The 22,065-nt window shown below is 38.8% G+C and overlaps 1 protein-coding gene across 1 annotated transcript in view; it reads left to right on the plus strand.

Moving 5' to 3' along the window:
• Positions 1 to 22,065, plus strand: part of LOC127428035 (echinoderm microtubule-associated protein-like 6) — a 92,007-nt gene that overhangs the window by 2,841 nt on the left and 67,101 nt on the right. The window contains exons 2-6 of the mRNA XM_051676057.1: positions 10,566 to 10,725; positions 11,487 to 11,585; positions 12,659 to 12,727; positions 13,210 to 13,395; positions 13,920 to 14,055. Of these exons, the coding sequence (XP_051532017.1) occupies positions 10,566 to 10,725; positions 11,487 to 11,585; positions 12,659 to 12,727; positions 13,210 to 13,395; positions 13,920 to 14,055 (650 nt within the window). The remainder of the gene's footprint in view (positions 1 to 10,565; positions 10,726 to 11,486; positions 11,586 to 12,658; positions 12,728 to 13,209; positions 13,396 to 13,919; positions 14,056 to 22,065) is intronic.

Consider the following 22,065-nt stretch of genomic DNA (forward strand, 5'->3'; position numbering starts at 1 on the left):
TGTAAAATTGGCTATAACTTTACACAGAAAAGGTTATTAAATGATTTTATCACACTAAAATCATGTTTACACACATATTGTTTATGTCTTGTGGCTATACTTTTGAAACATTGAGTATTTTAACATTTACGGATTGGCCCCATTCACCTCCATAGTAAGTGCCTCACTGGAACCTCGATTTTTGCTTTTTTAAAGAAAAGGAGGGACAAGTCAAAATTAATTTTAGTGGTAATCAATATTATGCCACAAATGCTGTCAATTGAGCTTAACTTATAATGATTATGATGAACCCGGAACATTTCTTTAAATGTTCTCCAAAATAGATGAGGTTTTTAAGGTTGATGCTTTATCGATTTCTAAATAAACAAAACTGACCTCCCTACCCTAAACTTTAAACCTAAACCTAAACGATAGTGTCAGCCCCCCTTGATTACGGTCGCTTACTCTGTCAAGCTCTGCAGAACTCAGATTGCCGTGAGTGGTGCGGTTTTTGGATAATATTATTACGTGGGCTGGAATGATGTGTGACATTGTAAAGCATATTTATCCGATGTTTTTTTTTTTTTTTTTGTGAAATAAATTACACAGTAATTTGATTGAAATCTGGGAATCAGAATTGAGACAAGCAATTATTACAGTCACTATAAAAAGAGAAAAGTGTCACTTGATAGCGATAACACACCTCGCAACATTAGTGTGTGAAAAGAACTGTTTATAACGTCTCTTAACACACTCACTATGATGCTGTAAACTCTTTATTTACTACACCTTTACTAACACCTGAATCAATACGTAAATTAATTAATGTTAAGTTATTAGCTTTAATTTACCTTGGAGCAAATGTAGGTATCCTCGCTGATGTTCTACATATTCATTTAGGAATGAGGAACATTTAGGTGGAAAAAAATTCATCTAAACAAACGGAAAGTGTGTGTGAGTCTGGAAAACAAACTGAATGCCGGTTCCATTCAGTGTGTTTGCTTATATTAGTACACACACACACACACACACACACACACAATGGTCACGGCAGAATAGTGTGTATAACCCAGTTCATCTCACTGCCTGAGGGGAACTTTGCAATTATAAGTCATATTAAAAGTACTATGAAGAAACGCATGATGCTAAAGGCACAGGGGTATAAAATGCTTTTTATTACACTGAAGATCCAAATCTTATGATGTTATAGTGGCTCAAAAAGTATTGGATTTCACTGTGAATTCTGCAACAGTAGGTCGAAGTTCTGCTGCTGAAACCGGTCTGTGCTTACTGAAATTTGAATCACTGCCCCCAGTGGCCGAAGCTGGAAGTGTTGTTGAACGTACGAGCACGTGTGAGCTCCGGTTTCCGGGTGAAATGTTCACAGTCTGGTGCCAACAGCGAGTTGTATTTTTAGTTGTAAATCATGTAAGACTGTCAACAGGAGTGCATATTTTATAAAACCTACCCCCTAACCCCAACCCTAAACCTAAACGTCAGTGGAGTCAAAATTAAATTTTAGAGGAAAAATGAAACCTCTGAATTACGCTCATCACTGTTTATGTGAATGCGATTACTTCCTGGTTTCCATGAGACCAAAACCAGTGTCTCGGAAGTTGTCAGTCACGCCACAGGAAAACGTAAACATTACATTTATGCAAAAATGCCTGATGGGAGATGCCGCTTGTCAGTAATTCAGCAGAATAGCGTCAAATTCAGGGTCCCGGAACATTCGGAACTCAACATGTCGAGTTCATATCTAATCACGTTGCACAAAACATTCTTAAGAATGAAACACTTCTTAACTACTATTTTCTTAACTTAAAAAGTTACAAATATTTTTTACTCCTGAAAAGACTTCTTAAAGGAATATTCTGGGTTCAATACAAGTGAAGCTCAATCGACAGCATTTGTGGCATAATGTTGATGACCACAAAAATTAATTTTGACTCGTCCCTCATTTTCTTTAAAAAAGCAAAAATAGAGGTCACAGTGTCACTTACAGTGGAAGTCAGTGGGGCCAATTTTTGGAGGGTTTAATGGCAGTAATGTACAGCTTATAATTTATAAAAGCACACATTAATTCTTCTGTTAAAACTTTGTATTATTTGAGCTGTAAAGTTGTTTAAACTGTAATTTTGGTTTGTTGACATCTTTGGATTTAGGGTTTGTTGATTGGCTATAACTTTACACAGAAAAGATAGTAAGTGATCTTATCACACTAAAATCACATTTACATGCATATTGTTTATGTCTTGTGGCAATACTTTTGAAACAGTGTATGGATTTAGAATTTTCTAAAGCCTTTTTCTGAAAGTTCTTTCTTATTTATTTTTTTCTTAAGAACATTTTTTGTGAATCACACCCCTGCTGACTAAAGTGAAGAAATTTTGGATGTTTAGAATAACAAACAGGTCTTTTTTTTTTTTGTCTGTGAGTAGCAGGTTTTATGATGTCAAATAAGTTTTTTTACTAGTAACATAGTAAAATTTTGCTGATTTAAAAAAAAAAAAAAAGTTAAATTAGCATTTTTGCTAGTTTGAATTCGAAAGTTGATCTTTTAGGAGTGGATATTTGTACTGGTAACAGTGTAATTATTCAAATAAATAATTACCATTTTACTAGAAAGAAGTGCATAGCTGAAATGTGTATTTGGAATTTCTGCTAGTATGAAATTAATTATAGATTTCTGTAATTGCATTTTGAACAGGAGTGAATGACAAATCATTCGACTAATGAAAATGCAGTCACAGATGTCGGTAATAAAATTTTGTATGAGTTGAAATTTGAAGTTTGAAGTTTTTACGAGTGCGAACCTAATTACTGATATAGAAAAATGACCAATTTCACTAGTAGTAATTCCATTGCTGACATCAAGAATTTGCATTTTAACTAGTGAAAATTGAATGATAGATATTCGGGATGTGCATGAGTAATTGACTTATCGAGTAATCGTTCTGCACTAGGCAGTCAAATATTAAAAACATTACTCGAATACCGCAAAGTGGTTTTCTTTCGCACATTTGCCTACCGTGGGCAACTCTGAAATTCACTGTACTTTTCCTCTTACCAATTCAATGTGTGGCATCGACATGTTGGATAAGAGAAGGAATAAGGATGGCATCTTTGGCCAAGTGTGTAGTCAAGTGTGGCAATACTTGTAATATTTTGATTCTCATTGAATTATGCTCTGTTGGTATTTGATTCTTGTTCGAGTCATGCAAAGCAACGGACAAGGATCTGCTTTTATGTTTTTTTCAATGCGCAGTGGTACGAGAAACTTGGAAGCTGATCAGACCAGTATCTGTATATATGCGTGAAATATCTGAACACGAGTGAAGCGCATTTTATAAAAAGCATCTTTCACCACTTGTTTTTCAGAATAACATGTAAAATGATAAAAACGTGATAGCCTTTATGTAGACAGTATTTGTGCATTACCCTCATGCCATCAGTATTGGCTTCTTTTTAAACTCTTGGTGAGTGCAAATGTTTTTCACTGTTATTTTTAAACCTTTTATTATTATTATTATTATTAATGCATATTGTTAATTTAATTTTTTCCCCAAAAAGAACAGCACACTTGAAGTTTGAAGTTGTCCTATTTTGAAACCATTCTTGATAACGTTTATGAATAAACCATTTTTTTTTTTTTTTTTTTTTTTTTAAGTTAAATTGTAATTTTTGAGTTACCACTTTTTTTTTTTTCTTTTTTTTTTGTGGGTTAGAGTACTTGGCTACAAAATAACTAAAAAATTCCCATCCCTAATACATATCTATAGTTCCCATCCTGCACATGATTAAAAGCCAGATAGGCTTGGGGTCGGTTCTGTCAGCTTGTATCTGACCACCAACACTGTAGGATTAGCTGTACATTTGAGCTCTAAATGGGGATGGCAAACGCTCCGTGGAATTATAGTAAGCTCAAATTTCACACCATCTCTTTCCCTGTGCTGCTTATAAGAGAAGAGCAGCTACAGTACATTTTTTCCTATCTGTCATAGTTTGGGATCTGCATAGATTCAGGAGCTCATTATGGCTTAAAAAAATCAGACCACTGATTTCATTAAACCTCTTGTTGGAGATGCGTTCATAATTGCATTGTTCTAATGAACAGGTATTTTATCTTTGGTTAAAAATAGCACAGAACGTTTGGGCCAAATTCAGGTAGAAATTTGAATGACAAACATCAGATTTTTATTTTTATTTTACACTTTTATGCTGCATAAGACATAGAATGTTTTGTAAAGCATGCATGGTGTTTGCAAGGCAGACAAATTAATAGTGTTAATGCTGTAAGGAATCTTTGGTTTTAGGCTTTTTCTTCTGTGTAATTAAAATGCTGCATAATGCACATAACGCGACGTCAATAGGGGATTTAACTTTAATTTTAAAATTAATATGAATGGTGCTTGTCCACGTGAAGTCACTGCCATGCTGCTTGGGTGTTGTGGGTGGTTACCAGGACATTGCTGTGTGGCTGCTTAAGTGTTTTTTGTGGTTGCAATTATTTATTCGCCCTCATGTTGTTCCAAACCTGTATGACTTTCTTTCTGCTGCATGTGGATCACAAAAGAAGATGTCAGGCAGAATGTCAGCCTCAGTCACCATTCACTTTCATTGCATTTTGTTTCCATATAATGAAAGTGAACGGTGACTGAGGCTAATATTATGGTCATACAGGATTGGAACATGTTTTAACAAGCAACTAAATAGAATGTTTTATAGATATCAATACAGTGCTGCCTTTAGTGTAACAAAAAATAAAAAATGCAGTTGCAGGTGTCCGGCCAGCTGGAATTATCTGAGGCATTTCCAAATCCATGCTGTCATGAACAATCTGACGTCCCACTTTACTGCACAAAGACTTCACAACATCTGTGGAGGAATGCTCTCTCTCTCTCTCTCTCTCTCTCTCTCTCTCTCTCTCTCTCTCTCTCTCTCTCTCTCTCTCTCTTTCTGTCTCTTTCTCCCTTTCTTTCTCTCTCTCTCTCTCTTTCTGTCTCTTTCTTTCTCTCTCTCTCTCTCTCTCTCTCTCTCTCTCTCTCTTTCTTTCTCTCTCTCTGTCTCTCTCTCTCTCTCTCTCTTTCTGTCTCTTTCTCCCTTTCTTTCTCTCTCTCTCTCTTTCTGTCTCTTTCTCTCTTTCTTTCTCTCTCTCTCTTTCTGTCTCTTTCTCTCTCTCTCTCTCTCTCTCTCTCTCTCTCTCTCTCTCTCTCTCTTTCTGTCTCTTTATCGCTTTCTCTTTTTGTGCCTGGGTTCACTGCAGACTGGTGTTCATTTGTAGATGGCAGATCTCTCCCACAATCCCTCAGCTGTTCACTGACTCACAGGGGTCCAGCACAACGGCCAGAGATTACTATGAGTAAACCGCCTGTAGGTATCCGAACATGACTGTACACACACACACACACACACACACACACACACACACACACACACACCACACTGGGTGAATTTCACAAAAAAGCATGTCTGGGTCAAAAAGGGTCCAAAGTTCTGACATTTTTATTGTTTTTATTTTTTAATTTTTTTCCCCATTTTTTTCAATGTTGATTTTCAGTAATACAGTAATATTTGTACTATTTCATAAAAATACTGTATTACCATACACTGATTTTTAAAATTATTTAAATTAGTTAAAGGTAATTATTCTACTCCTACTTCTATTTAATTAATTTAAAGGTAACAAATACTACAATGATGTATAAATACTTTAAAATTAACATAGTATATAGATATAATTATTATTTTCTTCATATTACCGGAATGAGAATTAAGATTTTTTTACATTATATTGCATAAAAATTATTGCAATATAATGTTTTTTTTTTTTTTAAATCAGCATAAATTAAAGGTAGTACAACAAATATTACAGTACCATAATGCACAAATAATTTATGATTTAGACTAAAAATCATAATTTAGACTGAGAATTGTTTTTTTTTTTGTTTTTTTTTGTTTTTTTTTTTGCTTTACAGTAAATTTTTCCTATATTACATAAAAGATAACATTTTTTTTTTTTTTACTTAGGGGTTTCATAACAATTAAACACATTTTCCCCAATTCTAATTTCGGTATTGCATCCAGATATTTTTTTTTATCCTCATTATTTTCATTACTGTAATACACTGTTTTTACAGTATTACAAAAAATTGTTTTACAGTATATAATTGTTTTTTTATTAAATTACTATAAATTATAGGTAGTACAACAAATATTACCATGATGTACAAACACAACGATTTAAATGTATTGTTATTTTCTTAACATTACAGGAAGAGAATAACATTTTATTTTTCTGTATTGTGACATTATTTTCATGTCATTTAAACACATTTTCTCCAATTATCATGACTGTATTGCATCCATATGTTTTATTTTTAAGTCATTTATTTATTTATTTTTTTGTAATTGTCATTATTCTCATTACTGAAATACAGTAAATTTATTTTTACAGTAAATAATAACAGTAATGCAGTGATAGATATTTTTTTTATTATGGTCTTGAAATGGTCCTAAAATTGGCATTATTTTATTTAAGTTCTTTATTTACAAAATGTAATGTCTTTTTTTATATATACTTCTTTATTTTGGGTTGAAATATGACTTTTGAAATACATCCACCCAACTATGTCCAAGCTCCTTTCAAGCCAGAATATCTGAGCCAAAATGTTCAATATCAGATTTTATCTGTTGTGTGTGCAAAGCCTTGATTCAGTCAATGAATGCCGATTGCAGCTGTACGCTGCTTTTCAAAGCCTTTATCAGTGATGTCAGAGTCACTTTATCTTAAGGGTCAGTGTTTTCTCTTTCAAATGCTCATATTTCCTTTCACCAATCACTTTCTATTAGTCTCTTACTTGCGGATTTCACTCAGAGGAAGGTTCTGTTGCTCAGAGGTTGCACTTTTATAGATCAAGAGACTTCTTAGTTACGTTTAAGCATCAAGATTTTTCTCCTAAAAATTGTATTTAAAAAGACATTCAACAAGAAAATAAATGACCAGCATGGGAACTGCATGCTGATTAAGCTGTTTTGTTTTTTTTAGCAGGGATGAAGGATTTTATGAAATCCCTGTGGAAAATCGTTTTTGATCATTTTTGAGATTACAAAGTCAAACTTTTTTTTTCCTCCTTTGGTATAACTTTTAATGATGAATTAGGGACAATACAACCAGGAATATGTATTCAACAAATTAGATTGGGTCAGTTTTGATTTCATGTTGACTTTAAGCAAAAGTCTCCATTTGTTCTCTATTGAATCTCATCATAGAAATAACTGAGATATCATTATAAGAGATCTCATTATCGATTTTTCTTTCCCAAAGTTGGCACCACAATGAAATGCATAAGGGGGCATTTGAAATTCCTGAGGGGGCACACATTTGCCACTATAACCTAATAATTAAACATAACCGCTAAAATGAGTGTATGTGTTCTGCCGTCGCCATCTGAAGGACAGGGCAATTCGCAGCTTTTTTAGATATGCAAAACCCTAAAACTATACTTAATGTTCAAAATAAATACAATGTATACCATCTTGCTGCAAAATAGAGTAGTTTTAGACTAATAGACTGATCCGCAAATGCTCAAAGCAAATGGAGTTGTGCATCCTGGTCATTCAACAGAAAACAGGGAAGATTTGTAATTGGGTCGAATATAACATTTTAGCTGGAGGGCACAGTGGTTGAAGTGAGAGGGCATGGCCCCCCAAGCACCCCTGTAGCGCTTATGCTGTTCTTTTCTATTAGTCCTCGCTTTCACATATTTGCACTCTCTTTCTCTCTCTCTCTCTTTCTCTCTCTCTCTCTCTGTCTCTCTCTCTCTCTCTTTCTCTCTCTCTCTATGGCAGCACATCTGTAGCACAAACCGTATTGGCACATGGACATAGACAGACTTTGATATTCCTGCAAGCTCTCCAACACATACCCATACACTGTTTAGTTCTGTTTAATCTGCCTTTGATGTGCGATTGGGACGAAACTCCTGTCCTGTTGCCCCTGCTGTTACTGATGGCATGGATAAGGATGCTTATAGGGTGCATGCTGGGTAAACCTGTAGTGTAAATGTTACACTAAATCAGTGTGATCAAATGACTGTGGCTCTGCACTCTTCACCTGCTCATAATGATGCAATTATTATGCTATATCAAAGAAAACAATTAGCCACACCATTGCATAGTCATGAGAGGAGTTGAAAAATTATATTTAACTTTACTCCGACATTATATTTGGCCTCTTTTTTTTTTTTTGCTCATTACTAAAATTTTGAACAGAAAGAAATTACTATCATAGAGTAATTTTTTATTTTTTTTTTGAAAACATATCTGTCTAAAATGGTGTACTCTCCCATTAGATGAAGACTGAATTTCACTGAATTTCTTTCCACCGAAATGCTGCACCTGCTTTAATGGCGCTGCGTTGATAGTGTCCCTGAGCTTTTGCTCTCTGTGTTTGTCGCCATGGCAGAGCTGTTGCCACGGTGAGAGGAAATTCAACACAATCTTCCTGTCAGCAGAAGAATTGTAAGGGAAGTCAGAGAAGACAGAACGAGAAGACTTGTCTCATTTCCCTTAATTAATCCGGTTTTAAAGGAATTTTCTGGGTCCAAACAAGTTAAACAAGGTGCAGCACTTACAGCTGAAGTCAACAGGGCAAAGCACTGGACTCAGAAAAACATTAAAATAAAATGTTTCTAAAGAATCACCACAAAACCTAAACATTAAATATTACATAAACATATATATTACATAATATGGCAGAGCTTGATGTAATCATGGACAGTCGTTCCACATGTTTGAAATGAGTTACCTTAAATTAAAATTACCATGTAATTTCAACTTAAATACTTAAAGTAGTAGAGGGAACCAAACTGAATCAAGTTAACCAAACAAAATTTAACATGTCAAAATAACACAAATGAAACTCTTTTATCGGTATGCTAGCTAGTGACAGGAAATGTTAGCATGCTAAATACATGCTAGTGGGAAACACTACTGAGTGCAATTTGGTCACCATGCCATGGTTAGAACAGCAATAGCTTAAAGGATTAAGCAATACGTGGAATACTCAAAATGTATTGGTCCTCAACAAAACATTACACACTAACACACCTCCCCCTTATTATTTATCTTGCACAAAGACATAAAATAACACTTAATTTTAACATTGACTCTCCCTGTCGAGTCCCATGCAAAGCATGCTGGGGATCTAGAAATCCTCTGCACAGTTTTAGTTAACCAAACAAAAAGTATTCTTGTTGTACCAACGCAAATGGATGAAGTAAAGTTGAATCAACTAAAAAAAATAACTTTAATTTAATTTTCCTTGTTACATAAATTTTTGGAGTAATATGAACTTGGGAGAATTCAGTAAAACTGACGATAGTGAAAGTGCATTTTTTTATGTGTAGTGTAAAAGAATCTCGTAAAAACCTCATAAAACTATACACAATTCTTCAACTCCTGTCATGAACAATGAAAAAACACTAAAATCTGATAACTTTAGCCTGATTTGCACAAGGATACCAGAGAGGGGCTGTTTACATAGAAGAAAATAATGCTGCCTTCACGTGCTATCGTAATTATTCTACTTCCTGCTTCTAAAGTCATAGTTACGAGTATGTCGCGCTCAAGTGCTTTGTTGTCAGAGAGAAAGAGAAAGATGGAGGACGCCAGTTCATTTTTGCGTATTTCTTGAAGAACTTTTATTTTGAAACTGTAATACATGTCAGTCAACTTGCTGATGATGATATAATTTCAGTCAAATACATGCTATCTCTTACAAAAAATGTAAACTAGCTGCAAACTTGCCTCAGATTTGCAGCAAATTTGCCACTCGTTATTTTCACATGCAAGTTAGCATTTGATTCGCCGCAAATGTTTGCCAGAAGTTTGCAGCTCTTCGCCGGCAGTGGTGAACCTCCGGCGAACCTTTGGCTACTAGAGGACAATTTGATGCAAGTTTGCCACAAAGCTCATTTACCTGTGAAAATTATCAGTGGCGAATTTTTGGCAAATTTGCCATGAACTCTCGATTTTCGTCTGGGATTTTCTCTGTGTAAAAAATATACAATATGCAACAAATGGTTACTGATGTTTGTTAATGAATATGACCGAAATGGCAAGTGTAGCTGCATATTGAAAAAGCAATAAAACCTATCATACACTACAAGAACCATACTCCTCCATATTCAACGTTTACATCTCTTCCCAACTCAGAAACTCAGATGTCAAAATTCTCTGAGTTTCCTAGTTGTAACTATGTACTTCCTAATTGCAATTACGATTTGACAGTGCATTCACGTGCAACTTCCAAGTAGGAAACTCATAAACATGATAATTCTAATAGCATGTGAAGGCAGCATCAATCCACAGGAATTTACATTTTTGTATGGAAGTGCTATGACAAAAGTGCAAGCTGCAATTTCTGCTTTTAAACCTCCAAAATGTCTTGCCCCATAGACTTCCATTATACTATTTATTACTGAACACGCAAATCTTAAAGGATTTTCTGCTATAATTGACAGCTTGCCTCAGATACTGTTCCTTTAACAGTTGAACTCAGCATATATTTCTCCTGTTTTCAGTCTAGGTTTGCATCCTGATAAGATCCAGGTGGCGACAGGTCAGGTGGGAAAGGATCCGTATATCTGTGTGTGGGATTCATACGCCCTTACGACTGTGTCCATCCTGAGAGACGTTCATACGCATGGCGTCGCCTGTTTGGCATTTGACGGTGATGGTCAGGTAAGAGATATTGAAACTAGAACCCAGTGTGATATCAGTTAATATTATGACTAGGGATGCACCAATACAAAATAGGCCGAAATCGATAGTTTGGTGGTTCAGCTTTTTTATGCTACCTTGTTTCAAATCACTGATAATTAATTACGCAACTTCGATGTAAATTTTATTCTCTGTGTCTTTACATGTTTCCATGTCATGTAAATGCTTTTATCGGCCGATACTGATAATTAGCAGATACATCGGTGCACCGCTAATAGTGACTTTCTACAGCTCTCTGGAATACTTGATTCTGATTGGTTCATTTCAGCATTCTGCTGTAAATTATTTTTGTATGTATAATGACAGCTAAATCAAATTTATTTAATTGAATAATTTAATTAATTGAGTTGGACTCATCAGATTATCAATATATTTTTTCAAAAATATAAAATGTTGGTCTCGCTTAGACTTTTGCATTAAACACATATTATTCCTGACAGCTTTTGTACCGTAAAGAATCATGGAACTAAATATAATAAGAAATTAATTAGTGCCATAGAAAAGTGATAGACATTCTGTTTCACTGATAAGTATTAAAGCAATGAAATTGTTTATCAGTAAATCCAGGCATCTGATTCCATAGCTTGACTTTTAAAAACCATCATGTTTATTATCACGCACATGTGGTCATATTTAGATCAATAGTCCAAATGTTCCTTCCTTTGTGTTTGCAAACTGTCTAATTTGATTATTTCCTCCTGTGCTGTGTTTTGAACATTCAGCGTTTAGCTTCTGTCGGGCTTGATGCCAAAAACACGGTGTGCATTTGGGACTGGAAAAAGGGGCGTGTCTTAGCCACTGCAACGGGACATTCTGATAGGGTAAGAATGAAACGGACTGTTCTTTAGTACTGTACAATTAAGCAACAAATCAAAACCAGTTTGTGTATGAACTGACAAAAATAAATAAATAAATAGAGTGTGTGTGAATTCAAAACACTGTTTGGTTTACTTGTAGTAGGAAGTACAATACAGTATGTTTCCATAGCAATAGATGCTATACCTCAATGACAATAAATGATTGTGTTATGATGTGGTATAGAAGCTTTTCATACATTCCACCTTTAAAGCTACATTTGCATGACAGTCAAAATGTAAAATTGCCTAAGGATTATGAAGTAATTCATGTATGTAATAAATGTAAAAATATGAACAAGCTAAAAAAACATTAAGAAAAATATTTGGGTGAACTATCCCTTTAATAATTGTCCTATCCCTTTAAAAGAAGCAATCCCTTTCATATTTATTTTATGACTGTCAAAATGTAAAATTGCCTTTAATTCAATAAAGCATTATAAATAAACTCATACATTTAAAAAAAAAGACAAAATTAAGAAGAGTATAAAAAAAATATATTAATAAATATTTAGAGTGAATTATCCTTTTAATAATTATTCTACCCCTTTAATAGAAGCAACCCTTTAATATCTATTTTATGACGGTCAAAAATAAAAAAATTGCCTTTATCTGAAAAATTATTTGAAAGAAATTCATACATTTAAAAATAAGAACAATTTTATAAAAATATTAATTACAAATATTAATAAAAAATAATAAATAATAATAATATAAATAAATTTGAGGCTTCAAGCATTTTAATATTGGTTTAAGAACTAAATTCATAAACAGCATTGTTCACTGGTTAATGAACTAAAAAGTGAAATGATAAATAATACATTATATGACCCCTTTAAAAGTTGCTAGTCTAATTTATTGAGTGTTTCATCATGTTCATAGATATCATTTGTCTGTTTATTAACAGATTTTATGGTTATAACTTTTTAAAGGGATAGTTCACTTAAAAAATGAAAATCCTGTCATCATTTACTCACTCTCATGTTGTTCCAAACCCATATTACTTTCTTTTATTCCATGTGTTTGTGCTCTGGTTTCAGATCTTTGATATTTCCTGGGATCCGTTTCTACAGCACCGGCTTGTGAGCTGTGGAGTGAAGCACATTAAAGTGAGTCAAACCCCCGAGACACAATTCATCTGGACCCAAGACGATTTCAGCACTCTCGGAAAGAAAGAAATGAGACATCAGCAGAAAAATGTCTTCATTTCTTCTTCTCCTTTGTTGTTTTAGTCTTTCCTGCAGATGCAGATTGTTAATAGAAGCAATCTATTAGCATATGGAAAAAGTTAAGCAGACAAATGGAAATGAACTAAGATCTGTTTACAATTCAGCTAAATTTCACATTAGGGAATTATTTCTTAGAGCAGTGGTTCACAACTGGCTTTGCTTCAGGACCCAGATTTTGCATTCAACATCAAGTGGCGACCTAACACAATATCAAAACTATACTATAACTAAAAGGAAATGTAGTGGAGAACGGCTGTGTTAGAAAACCTTTTACTGGTATCTTCAGTTCTAGCTCAGTTTAATTTAATATTATTAAACAAGTCATTTATCTCTCTTGCCTTCTGTTGTCTTTTCTCCTTTAGTTCTGGACATTATGTGGGAATGCATTGACTCCAAAACGTGGTATTTTTGGAAAGACGGGGGACCTGCAGACCATCCTGTGTTTAGCGACAGCGAAAGATGAAGTGACGTATTCAGGCGCTCTTAACGGAGACATTTACGTTTGGAAAGGATTGAATCTGACACGAACAATACAGGCAACACACGGAGTGAGTTTAACATAAATCACACATCCTACACAATCTCACTGTCTCGTACCATGTACACATCAGTTACATTAATCACGGCTCCATAGTGTATAAGGCTAGACCTGCTCCTTTATGTTTTTCTCATAGTCATTAAAGATGACTCAGGGTGGTCGACTAGTTGTCCAGCTAGTTGAATGTAGAGATGCAGCTATTGCATGCGCTTTACTAACCTGAAGGTTTTTAAACATGGCTGATGGCACCATAAGAACGCTCACTGTCTCAAACACTTCACAAGCAACTATTCTGAGTTATAATGTCAAAGGCAGCAGATGGGAAAATATAAACAGTATAAGGACATTTCATACTTTTAAGAGCCCTCCAAAAATGTTATGCTGCTTGCAAATATTTGTAGTTTGCCAGAATACACAGCTACTTTGAATGGCCGTCAATGGAGAAACTTAAGTAGTTCAGAAAACCCACCAAATAGACGATTTTTAGTTTTGACAAATCTGACTTGCAGTTTGTAAACTCTTCCTGTCCTGTAGGCGGGAATCTTTAGTATGCATTCATGCGAAGAAGGTTTTGCCACTGGTGGTCGGGACGGGTGCGTGAGATTATGGGACGTGGATTTCAAACCCATCACCAAGATCGACCTCAGAGAGGCTGAGCAGGGATATAAAGGTAAAATATGACAAAATTTTGCTTGATATTTTGGAGTAAAATAGTTTGATGTACTCAGTGTGCACTAAGTGTACATCTGTGCACTAAGTGTAATTTGCACTGGTCACTCAGAGCATTATGCACAGCAATAGTCCGATGGAACCTGTCAAATCTAGGAAAAATATATTATCCTCCTGAGACCCAAGTGTGACTTCTGTTTGCATTTTCCATTTCTCTTTTTGATTTGTAACTTGTAGCACTTGTAACTTGTTTTTTTTTGAAGAGCAAATAGCTCTCCTAAAAGGTGATGTCCACATATATGGACAACAGGACTAAGTTGTGAAATTTTTAGTAATACCAATATATAGAAAGTCAGATTTGTTTTAATCAAATTGTTTATTCTGTTTCCACTGAACCCTTGGTTGGATGTTAGGATTGAATGCACTTGGCTGCATAGCAAAGCTATAGGATGCTCCCTTGCTCCCTATTTAGTGAATGACTTAACCTACCATGTGCTGTCTGTCTGCACTGGTCTCAGAACAGTTCAAAATGCACCTGATTTTCATCCTAACTCCATATTAAGCCTCTGAAAGCAACATTTATCAGCTTTTGGATGAACCCATTGATTCTCAATGTGAAAATGCACAGTGAATATAGGGTTTCTAGGGAAAAATAGTCCTATAGTTCTTGTCTGCTGTCATTGTGTTTAACAGCGTGCCGTTTCGCAATTAATCGATAAAATTTTCAAAATGGCATATCGGATGAAACTAGAGACTCTAGCCTTTTGACTCAAACAGGTTTCAGTGTAAAACCTTTATGAGGTATCTCACTAGATGTAGTTTTGTTGCCATTTCTCCCAAAGATAAACTCTGTTGTGATCAGCGCCATGTTGTTTTGTCACATGACTCGGTGCTTCGAAATGTTAACCCTTTACTGACAGCCCAGAGTCTTCTGAACTGAGATCAGTCAGATTAAATGAATTTAAATTATGCAAAGCATATAGCGAAGACAAAACATAATGTACGCACATGAGGATGCGGGGACACACAAGTTGAAATAATCATTATAATCATAAATAAGTTCATTTGACACCAGTATATCTAAGAACTGGCATAGCGACATTAGAACAGCAGATGATTTTCAGTGCGGGCAACCCGAGTTCGAGTCCACCTTTAGCCAATTTTACTCTTCTCCCCATATTCACTATGTAAGTGAAGACAGACAGTGGCTATACAACTTCAGCCGTCAGAGAGTCATTTATTTAAAAAAACAATGAACACAAAAGGTGTAAATAAAGTGTCTAAGGGGAGTGTGATATAACTGATAGGAATATAATAATAATATTAATAATAATGATATTTTTTCACAAGTAGATTGCATTCACCTGATCTAGATTCATAAAAAATATTAGATCAATCATCTACTGTATTGTAGATCAGGTTTAAACAGTCAGCTCTTACTAATTTGACTCCATAACACAGTGGTAAAGGAAGCCTAGTATATAAGGGATTTTATCACCTTGGCAACATCGCCTTCTCTTATATCACCTGTGACAATGTTTTCAGCAAATGTAAATCACGTAGCTGTAAAGCTGTCGCTGTTTTCACAGCGGAAAACTGTGAGATAATTGGTCGGGTAACAGATGATCAGATCTGGTCTGCTTAAAACAAACATCTCAGCAGATTTAATGAATACGATAAGAGCAGACCTCCTAAATGCTGAACACAGGAAAAGACATTCAGGAAAGAAAAAACACAAATGAGATCAATTTAATTACTCTAGTTATTTCCTCTAGACATTATTAAGATTAAATGTGGAGCAAATGGAGAATTTTGCAGAAGTGTCCTGCTTCTTAGATGTTTCTCCTGAGAAAAAGACCCCAGTAATCTCACATGTGTCTCCACTAGAGTTTCAGAAGAGATCTTGACAATGTCTCAAACTGTGCTCAGATGTGCCATGATACCAACGACTGCAGTCAAAAGTCAGATATTTCAATATGAACTCAAACTAAGTGATCAGAGGTAATGTGCTATCCACGTTAATTTTATAGCTCTATACTCTTATTGTGTTTCAACAACTGACTCATTTGTGTCTGTTTATATTTCACCTAAGAATTTTTTAGAAACATGTGAAACAAATGCAGAAACATAACTGAGAACTCCATTAAAAGACTAGTTCACCCAAGAATGCTTTTATAGTATGGAAAAGAGCAGCTTGGACATTCTGCTAAACTTCTCCTGTTGTGTTCTACGGATGAAAGAATTTTAATTTTAAAAACTGTTTCAAGTCACTTGAGCTATAAAAGAGCAACCTCAAAGCAATAATTAGATTGTCCTCTGGGTTTTCAGGTTGTCAGGTAAAGGATGCCATGGTGCTTTATTTGGAGTTTTGGCCACTGTGGAACAGCTATGGATTTATCATATGGTCACTGAAGTGTGTGATCCACATGTCTCTACCTCTGTTTCTGTCTGTTGTTGGGGTAGATACAGATGGACTTTGTTTATTTGACATTTTGATGGCACATTTTTTGGATCTAACTCATGGGTTGATTAGGTTTTTGTGTTGTTTTTACATTTTAGGTTTTGTGGCCAGTTAACCAACTAATTAATCTGTTTTGTTTTGGGTTTTCTAGCCACTTACAGTAGCAGACCATTTAAACCGTTTTGTTTTGTTTCCAGTTAACAAACCAATTAAACATTATCTTCCATGCTGGTTTATACTGGTTTAGTGCTGGATTTGGGGATGGTGGCTCAGGTGAAGCTGCCAGAAAGCGAGACAAAGAGACTCAAGAGCAGAGGAACAGTTCAAAGGATTTTTTAACAATAAATTGTAACTTCAACTGGGCTGGCGAAGAGTGGAGAACCCGGCACCAGCTGCAGTAAGCAGGAGATTTGCTGATGTGTGCGTGCCGTGGCTGCGCAGTGAGCAGATCTGTGAGGAATCCTCCTTGAAGAGTGTGTTCGTAGGCGTCGTGGTAGTCAGGAGCAGATCTGTGAAGAATCCTCCGTTAAAGAGTTGCGGGTGCAGAGAACAAGCGCACAGCAGACTGGAGGGTAACCACACTCCCGACACATGGGCAGAGACGAGGAATCCTCTTTGAAAACGCCTCCTGGTGTCCCAAGCAGAATTACCTTGCCGGAGGTGGAACTGGTCTATGAGGGCACGGTTCAGGATGTCCCGAGCCGGGACCCAACATCTCTCCTCAGGTCCATAACCCTCCCAGTCAACCAGGTACTGGAACCCTCTGCCCCTCTGCCTGATGTCGATCAGTCTCCTGACCGAATACACCAGAGAGCCCTCAACTAGACGCAGAGGAGGTGGGACGGGATGTAAATTGGAATGTAAAACCGGTTTAATTTTGGAGACATGAAAAACAGGGTGAATGCATTTGAGGTAAGGAGGTAACTTAAGATGGACCGCCACCGGACTAATGACCTTGGAAATGGGAAATGGCCCGATAAATTTATAACCCAGTTTACGTGAGGGGAGTCGGAGTGGAAATGTCCTTAGAGGACAACCAAACCTTCTGACCACACAAGCTGGGGGCTTAGACTGATGCTGGTCCACTGACCTCTTAACACGAGCGCCAGTCCGGATGAGGGCTTCTCTGGTGGAGAACACCACTTTCCAGTTGTGCCGGCACCTCTGAATTAAAGCATGAATGGACGGGACCTGAACATGGGCTGTGTGCATACTTGACCCAGACTAAATGATCACTCCAAGAAGACAGATTATGGGAGGCCACACAGTGCAGGGTCTTTTCAAGTTGATTCACCTGCTCCACCTGCCCATTTGTCTGGGGATGGAACCCAGAGCAGAAACTCACCTTAGCCCCCAGTTGTTGGCAGAATTCTGCCCAAAAACAAGACACAAATTGGGGGCCTCTGTCAGAAACCACATTGACCGGGAGGCCATGAATGTGGAAGACATGGTTTATGACTGCCACCGCTGTCTCCCACGCTGTGGGTAATTTGGGGAGGGGAATGAAGTAAGAACCGGTCCACAACAGTCAAAATGACTGTGTTGCCATGGGAGGGGGGAGACCAGTTGCAAAATCCATGGAAATATGTGACCAGAGTCTAGAAGGGCAGACAGCAGTTGGAGGAGCACAGCCAGGGAGTTACAGGAGGTCTTATTAGTCGCACAAATGGGGCAAGTGGCTATTAACTGGTGTACGTCCTGCGCTAGCCATGGCCACAAGAATCACTGTCTAATGAGCATCTGGGTGTGAGTCACCCCTGGAAGACAAGCAACGTTGGATGAGTGACCCCACTGTAGGTCATGTGTCCGAACTGATCGCGGAACAAACAACCGACCTGCTGGGCACATAGCAGGGGATGAAGTGTTTCGTAGTGCAGCACAGACTTTAGCTGCCACCTCCCAGGATACCATGCCCACCACTCGAGTGGCAGGTAGAATGGTATCCGGTGGGATGGTAGAGGTCTCGACCTCAAAACATCGAGACAATGAGTCAGGCTTAATGTTTTTAGAGCCTGGGCAATACAAGAGGATGAAATTAAAGCAGGTAAAATATAGTGCCCAACAAGCCTGTCTAGAGTTAAGACGTTTGGCACTACGAATGTAATCTAGGTTCTTATGATCAGTCCAGGCCACGGAAGGTACCCCTGAACCCTCTAACCAATGATGCCACTCGCCCTAAGCCAGCCGGACAGCCAGCAATTCTCTGTTACTGACGTCATAGTTCCGTTCTGCTGGTGTTAAGCAGTGCAAAAAAAGGCACACAGATGCATTTTTCCGTCCGAGGAAGTGAGCCTCGACAGGACCGCTCTGACCCCAATCTCCAATGCATCCACCTCCACCACAAACTGACATGCAGAATGGGAGTTACTAGGATAGGCACGGTAGAAAACTGCTTCTTTAATTTAGAAAATGCGGCCTCGGCCCACGGGGACCAACAAAAATCAGTGCGGGTGGAGGTGATATTTCTCAGAAGTGTGGCGAGTAGGCTGTAATTCCAAATAAACCTATGATAGAAATTAGCGAACCCCAGAAACCTCTGCAAAGCCTTGCGAGAATCTGGTGTCTGGGGAGAATACGGAGATGGCTCTGACCTTGGTAGGATCCATACGCGCACTTCTCCGCCTTGACGAACAGCCGATTCTCTAGCAGTTGCTGAAGCACCTGCCTGACATGCTGAACATGGTCCTGGATGTTCTGGGAGAAGATCAGAATATCATCTAGATAAACAAACATAAAACGGTCAACCATGTCTCTGAGCACATTATTCACAAGCCCCTGGAAGACAGCGGGGGGCGTAGACCAATCTGAAAGGCATGACCAAATATTCAAAGTGCCCCCTATGGGTGTTAAAAGCCATCCTCCACTCATCCCATTCCTGATCTGAACAAGGTGATAAGCATTGCGTAGGTCCAACTTTGTAAAGACGGACACTCCCTGTAAGAGTTTGAAAGCTGAGGACATCAACCGCAAAGGATAGCGATTCTTCACCGTGATGTCATTCAGCCCCCGATAATCTATACAGGGTCTAAGCGAGCCATCCTTCTTCTCCACAAAGAAGAACCCCACCCCTGCCGGTGATGAGTAAGGGCGGATGAGACCGGCTGCCAAAGAATCATTGATATATCTATTCAGGATCTACCTTGAAGGCTCTCCACATGGTTGGAAAGACCATGTGACATATTCTTCCACTTAAATATCCCCCCCTCTCTTTGGGCGAGGTGTGTTTTTAGCCGAGAGCGAATACAGCCATCCCTGAGGAGGTGAAGTGCAAGGAAGCAATTCAATAGCACAGTCATACGGGCGATGAGGAGGAATTGTTTTGGCGCGGGACCAGCTGAACACCGCCCTCAAGTCAAGTCATGGTATGTCAGTGGTACTCCAGATAAATCTGTCAGTTCATCCTGCAACAAAACAGCAGAGTTAAGACAGTTTGACAAACAGTAAGGACTCCAAGCAAGAACAGAGTTGGTTGACCAGTCTATGTGTGGGTTGTGCGTTACCAACCAAGGATGCCCCAACACTACCGGTGCCGATGGAGTTCTCCCAACCTGCATAGGCTCTGCGTGGGGCCATGATTCCGGTGACTTGGCCGAAGTTGTGGACTGGGTAGGATGGCCAGCCACCCGGGTAGGTGGAGAGCAGCTGCGACAGCATAGTGACAGACGTTGATCCACTCAGTTGGCCAGGTCCAACAAATTGTCGAAGCGTGGAGGCAGATCCAAGGGATAGATTTCATCCTGGATGTCGTCGGAAAGCCCATGCAGAAACCGGTCTCACATGGCATGATCGTTCCACTCACAACAAGCAGCCAGGGTGCGGAACTCGATTGCATAATCTGCGACTCACCGATCTCCCTGAGACAGTCCGGATAAGACTCTCGCTGCCTCCCGACCTTGAGCCGAGCGATCGAACAATCGGCGGAGCTCCGTGGAGAAGGCATGAAATGAAGCACAAAAGGGATGTCTGTTGTGCCACCTGGTGCATTCACTGGCCCTTCCGATGAGAAGTGTGATAACGCAAGCCACCTTCATTGTCTCCGACGGGAAAGCAGAGGGCTGTAACGTGAAGAACAAGGAACACTCTGAAAGGAAAGTGCTGCAGGATCCCGCCTCACCTGAGAACGGAGTCAAATGATGGATACCAGCCTCTGAGCATCCAGAAACGTGGGCGCTTCCTGAGTAAGACCAGCATCGGGAGGTTGGCAGAGTTGTTGAACAACAGAGGTGAGCTCAGCGAGCTGCAACGCTATCATCTCCAGAGCCCGGTTAGATGCAGAGATTTGATCCTGCTGACGTCCCAGTAAAGCTCCCTGCTGAGACAGGGCGGAGCGAAGAGTAGATTCCTCCACTGGGTCCATACTGGCTAGATTGTCCTGTCAGAAAGCGAGACAAAGAGACCCAAGAGCAGAGGAACAGTTCAAATTATTTTTTAACAATAAATTGTAACTTCAACTGGGCTGGCGAAGAGTGGAGAACCCAGCACCGGCTGCAGTAAGCAGGAGATATGTAGGTGTTCGTTGATGCGTGCGCATTCCCATGGAAACGGCCTGGCCCCTAATCGGGCTAATCAGCTGAGGAGAGGGATAAGTGCAGCGGGATGCAGCAGTTCGAGAGAGAGAAAACATCGTGGTTACTTGTGTAACCTCCGTTCCCTGATGGAGGGAACGAGACGTTGGTGTCGATGTAGTGACACTAGGGGTCACTCTTGGGAGCCCGAGACACCTCTGGTCTTTGATAAAAGGCCAATGAAAATTGGCGAGTGGTATTTGCATGCCACTCCCCCGGACATACGGGTATAAAAGGAGCTGGTATGCAACCACTCATTCAGGTTTTATGCTGAGGAGCCGAAATGAGGTCCGGCCATTTCAGCGGGTAGTTCAGCGTTGTGGCAGGAGGGACACAACATCTCGTTCCCTCCATCAGGGAACGGAGGTTACACCAGTAACCATGACGTTCCCTATCTGTCACTCACTCGATGTTGGTGTCGATGTAGTGACACTAGGGGTCCCTATTCAAAACGCCACAAGGCTGAACGGTGTTACGTGACTTGGTGGTGTGTGGTGGGCAGACTTGCTGTGTGCCTCATAGCCAGCACACCAGGTCGACACATAACCTCCCCCGACACAGTTATGAGTGTCGAACGGCCCTTTTTGGGGACAAGTTGACTACCCAAAGATAGAGACAGGCTTAACCCAGTCATGGCCTCTTTTCCCCTTCTCTTTTTCCACTCCCTAAAAGAGAAGGGGGATTATCCGACTGGGCCGCCAGGTCTAGTCGGGGGTGTCCCTCCCAAGGGGAAGACACCACGGAGACCACACCTCGCCCAAAGAGAGGGGGGGATATTTAAGTGGAAGAATACGTCACATGGTCTTTCCAACCATGTGGAGAGCCTTCAAGGTAGATCCTGCCCAATGAGGGAGGAGTTACTACAAACATGGAGACTGGGGCAGAGGGGCTCTGCCCAAGGAAGACGCAGTTTGCCAGCAGGGAAACGAACTAGCAGAAGATATATATCGCATGGGGTTAGCATAACAGGGAACTTCCACATGCA

This window comes from Myxocyprinus asiaticus, chromosome 37 (assembly GCF_019703515.2).
Source record: "Myxocyprinus asiaticus isolate MX2 ecotype Aquarium Trade chromosome 37, UBuf_Myxa_2, whole genome shotgun sequence".
NCBI classification, from domain to species: Eukaryota; Metazoa; Chordata; class Actinopteri; order Cypriniformes; family Catostomidae; genus Myxocyprinus; species Myxocyprinus asiaticus.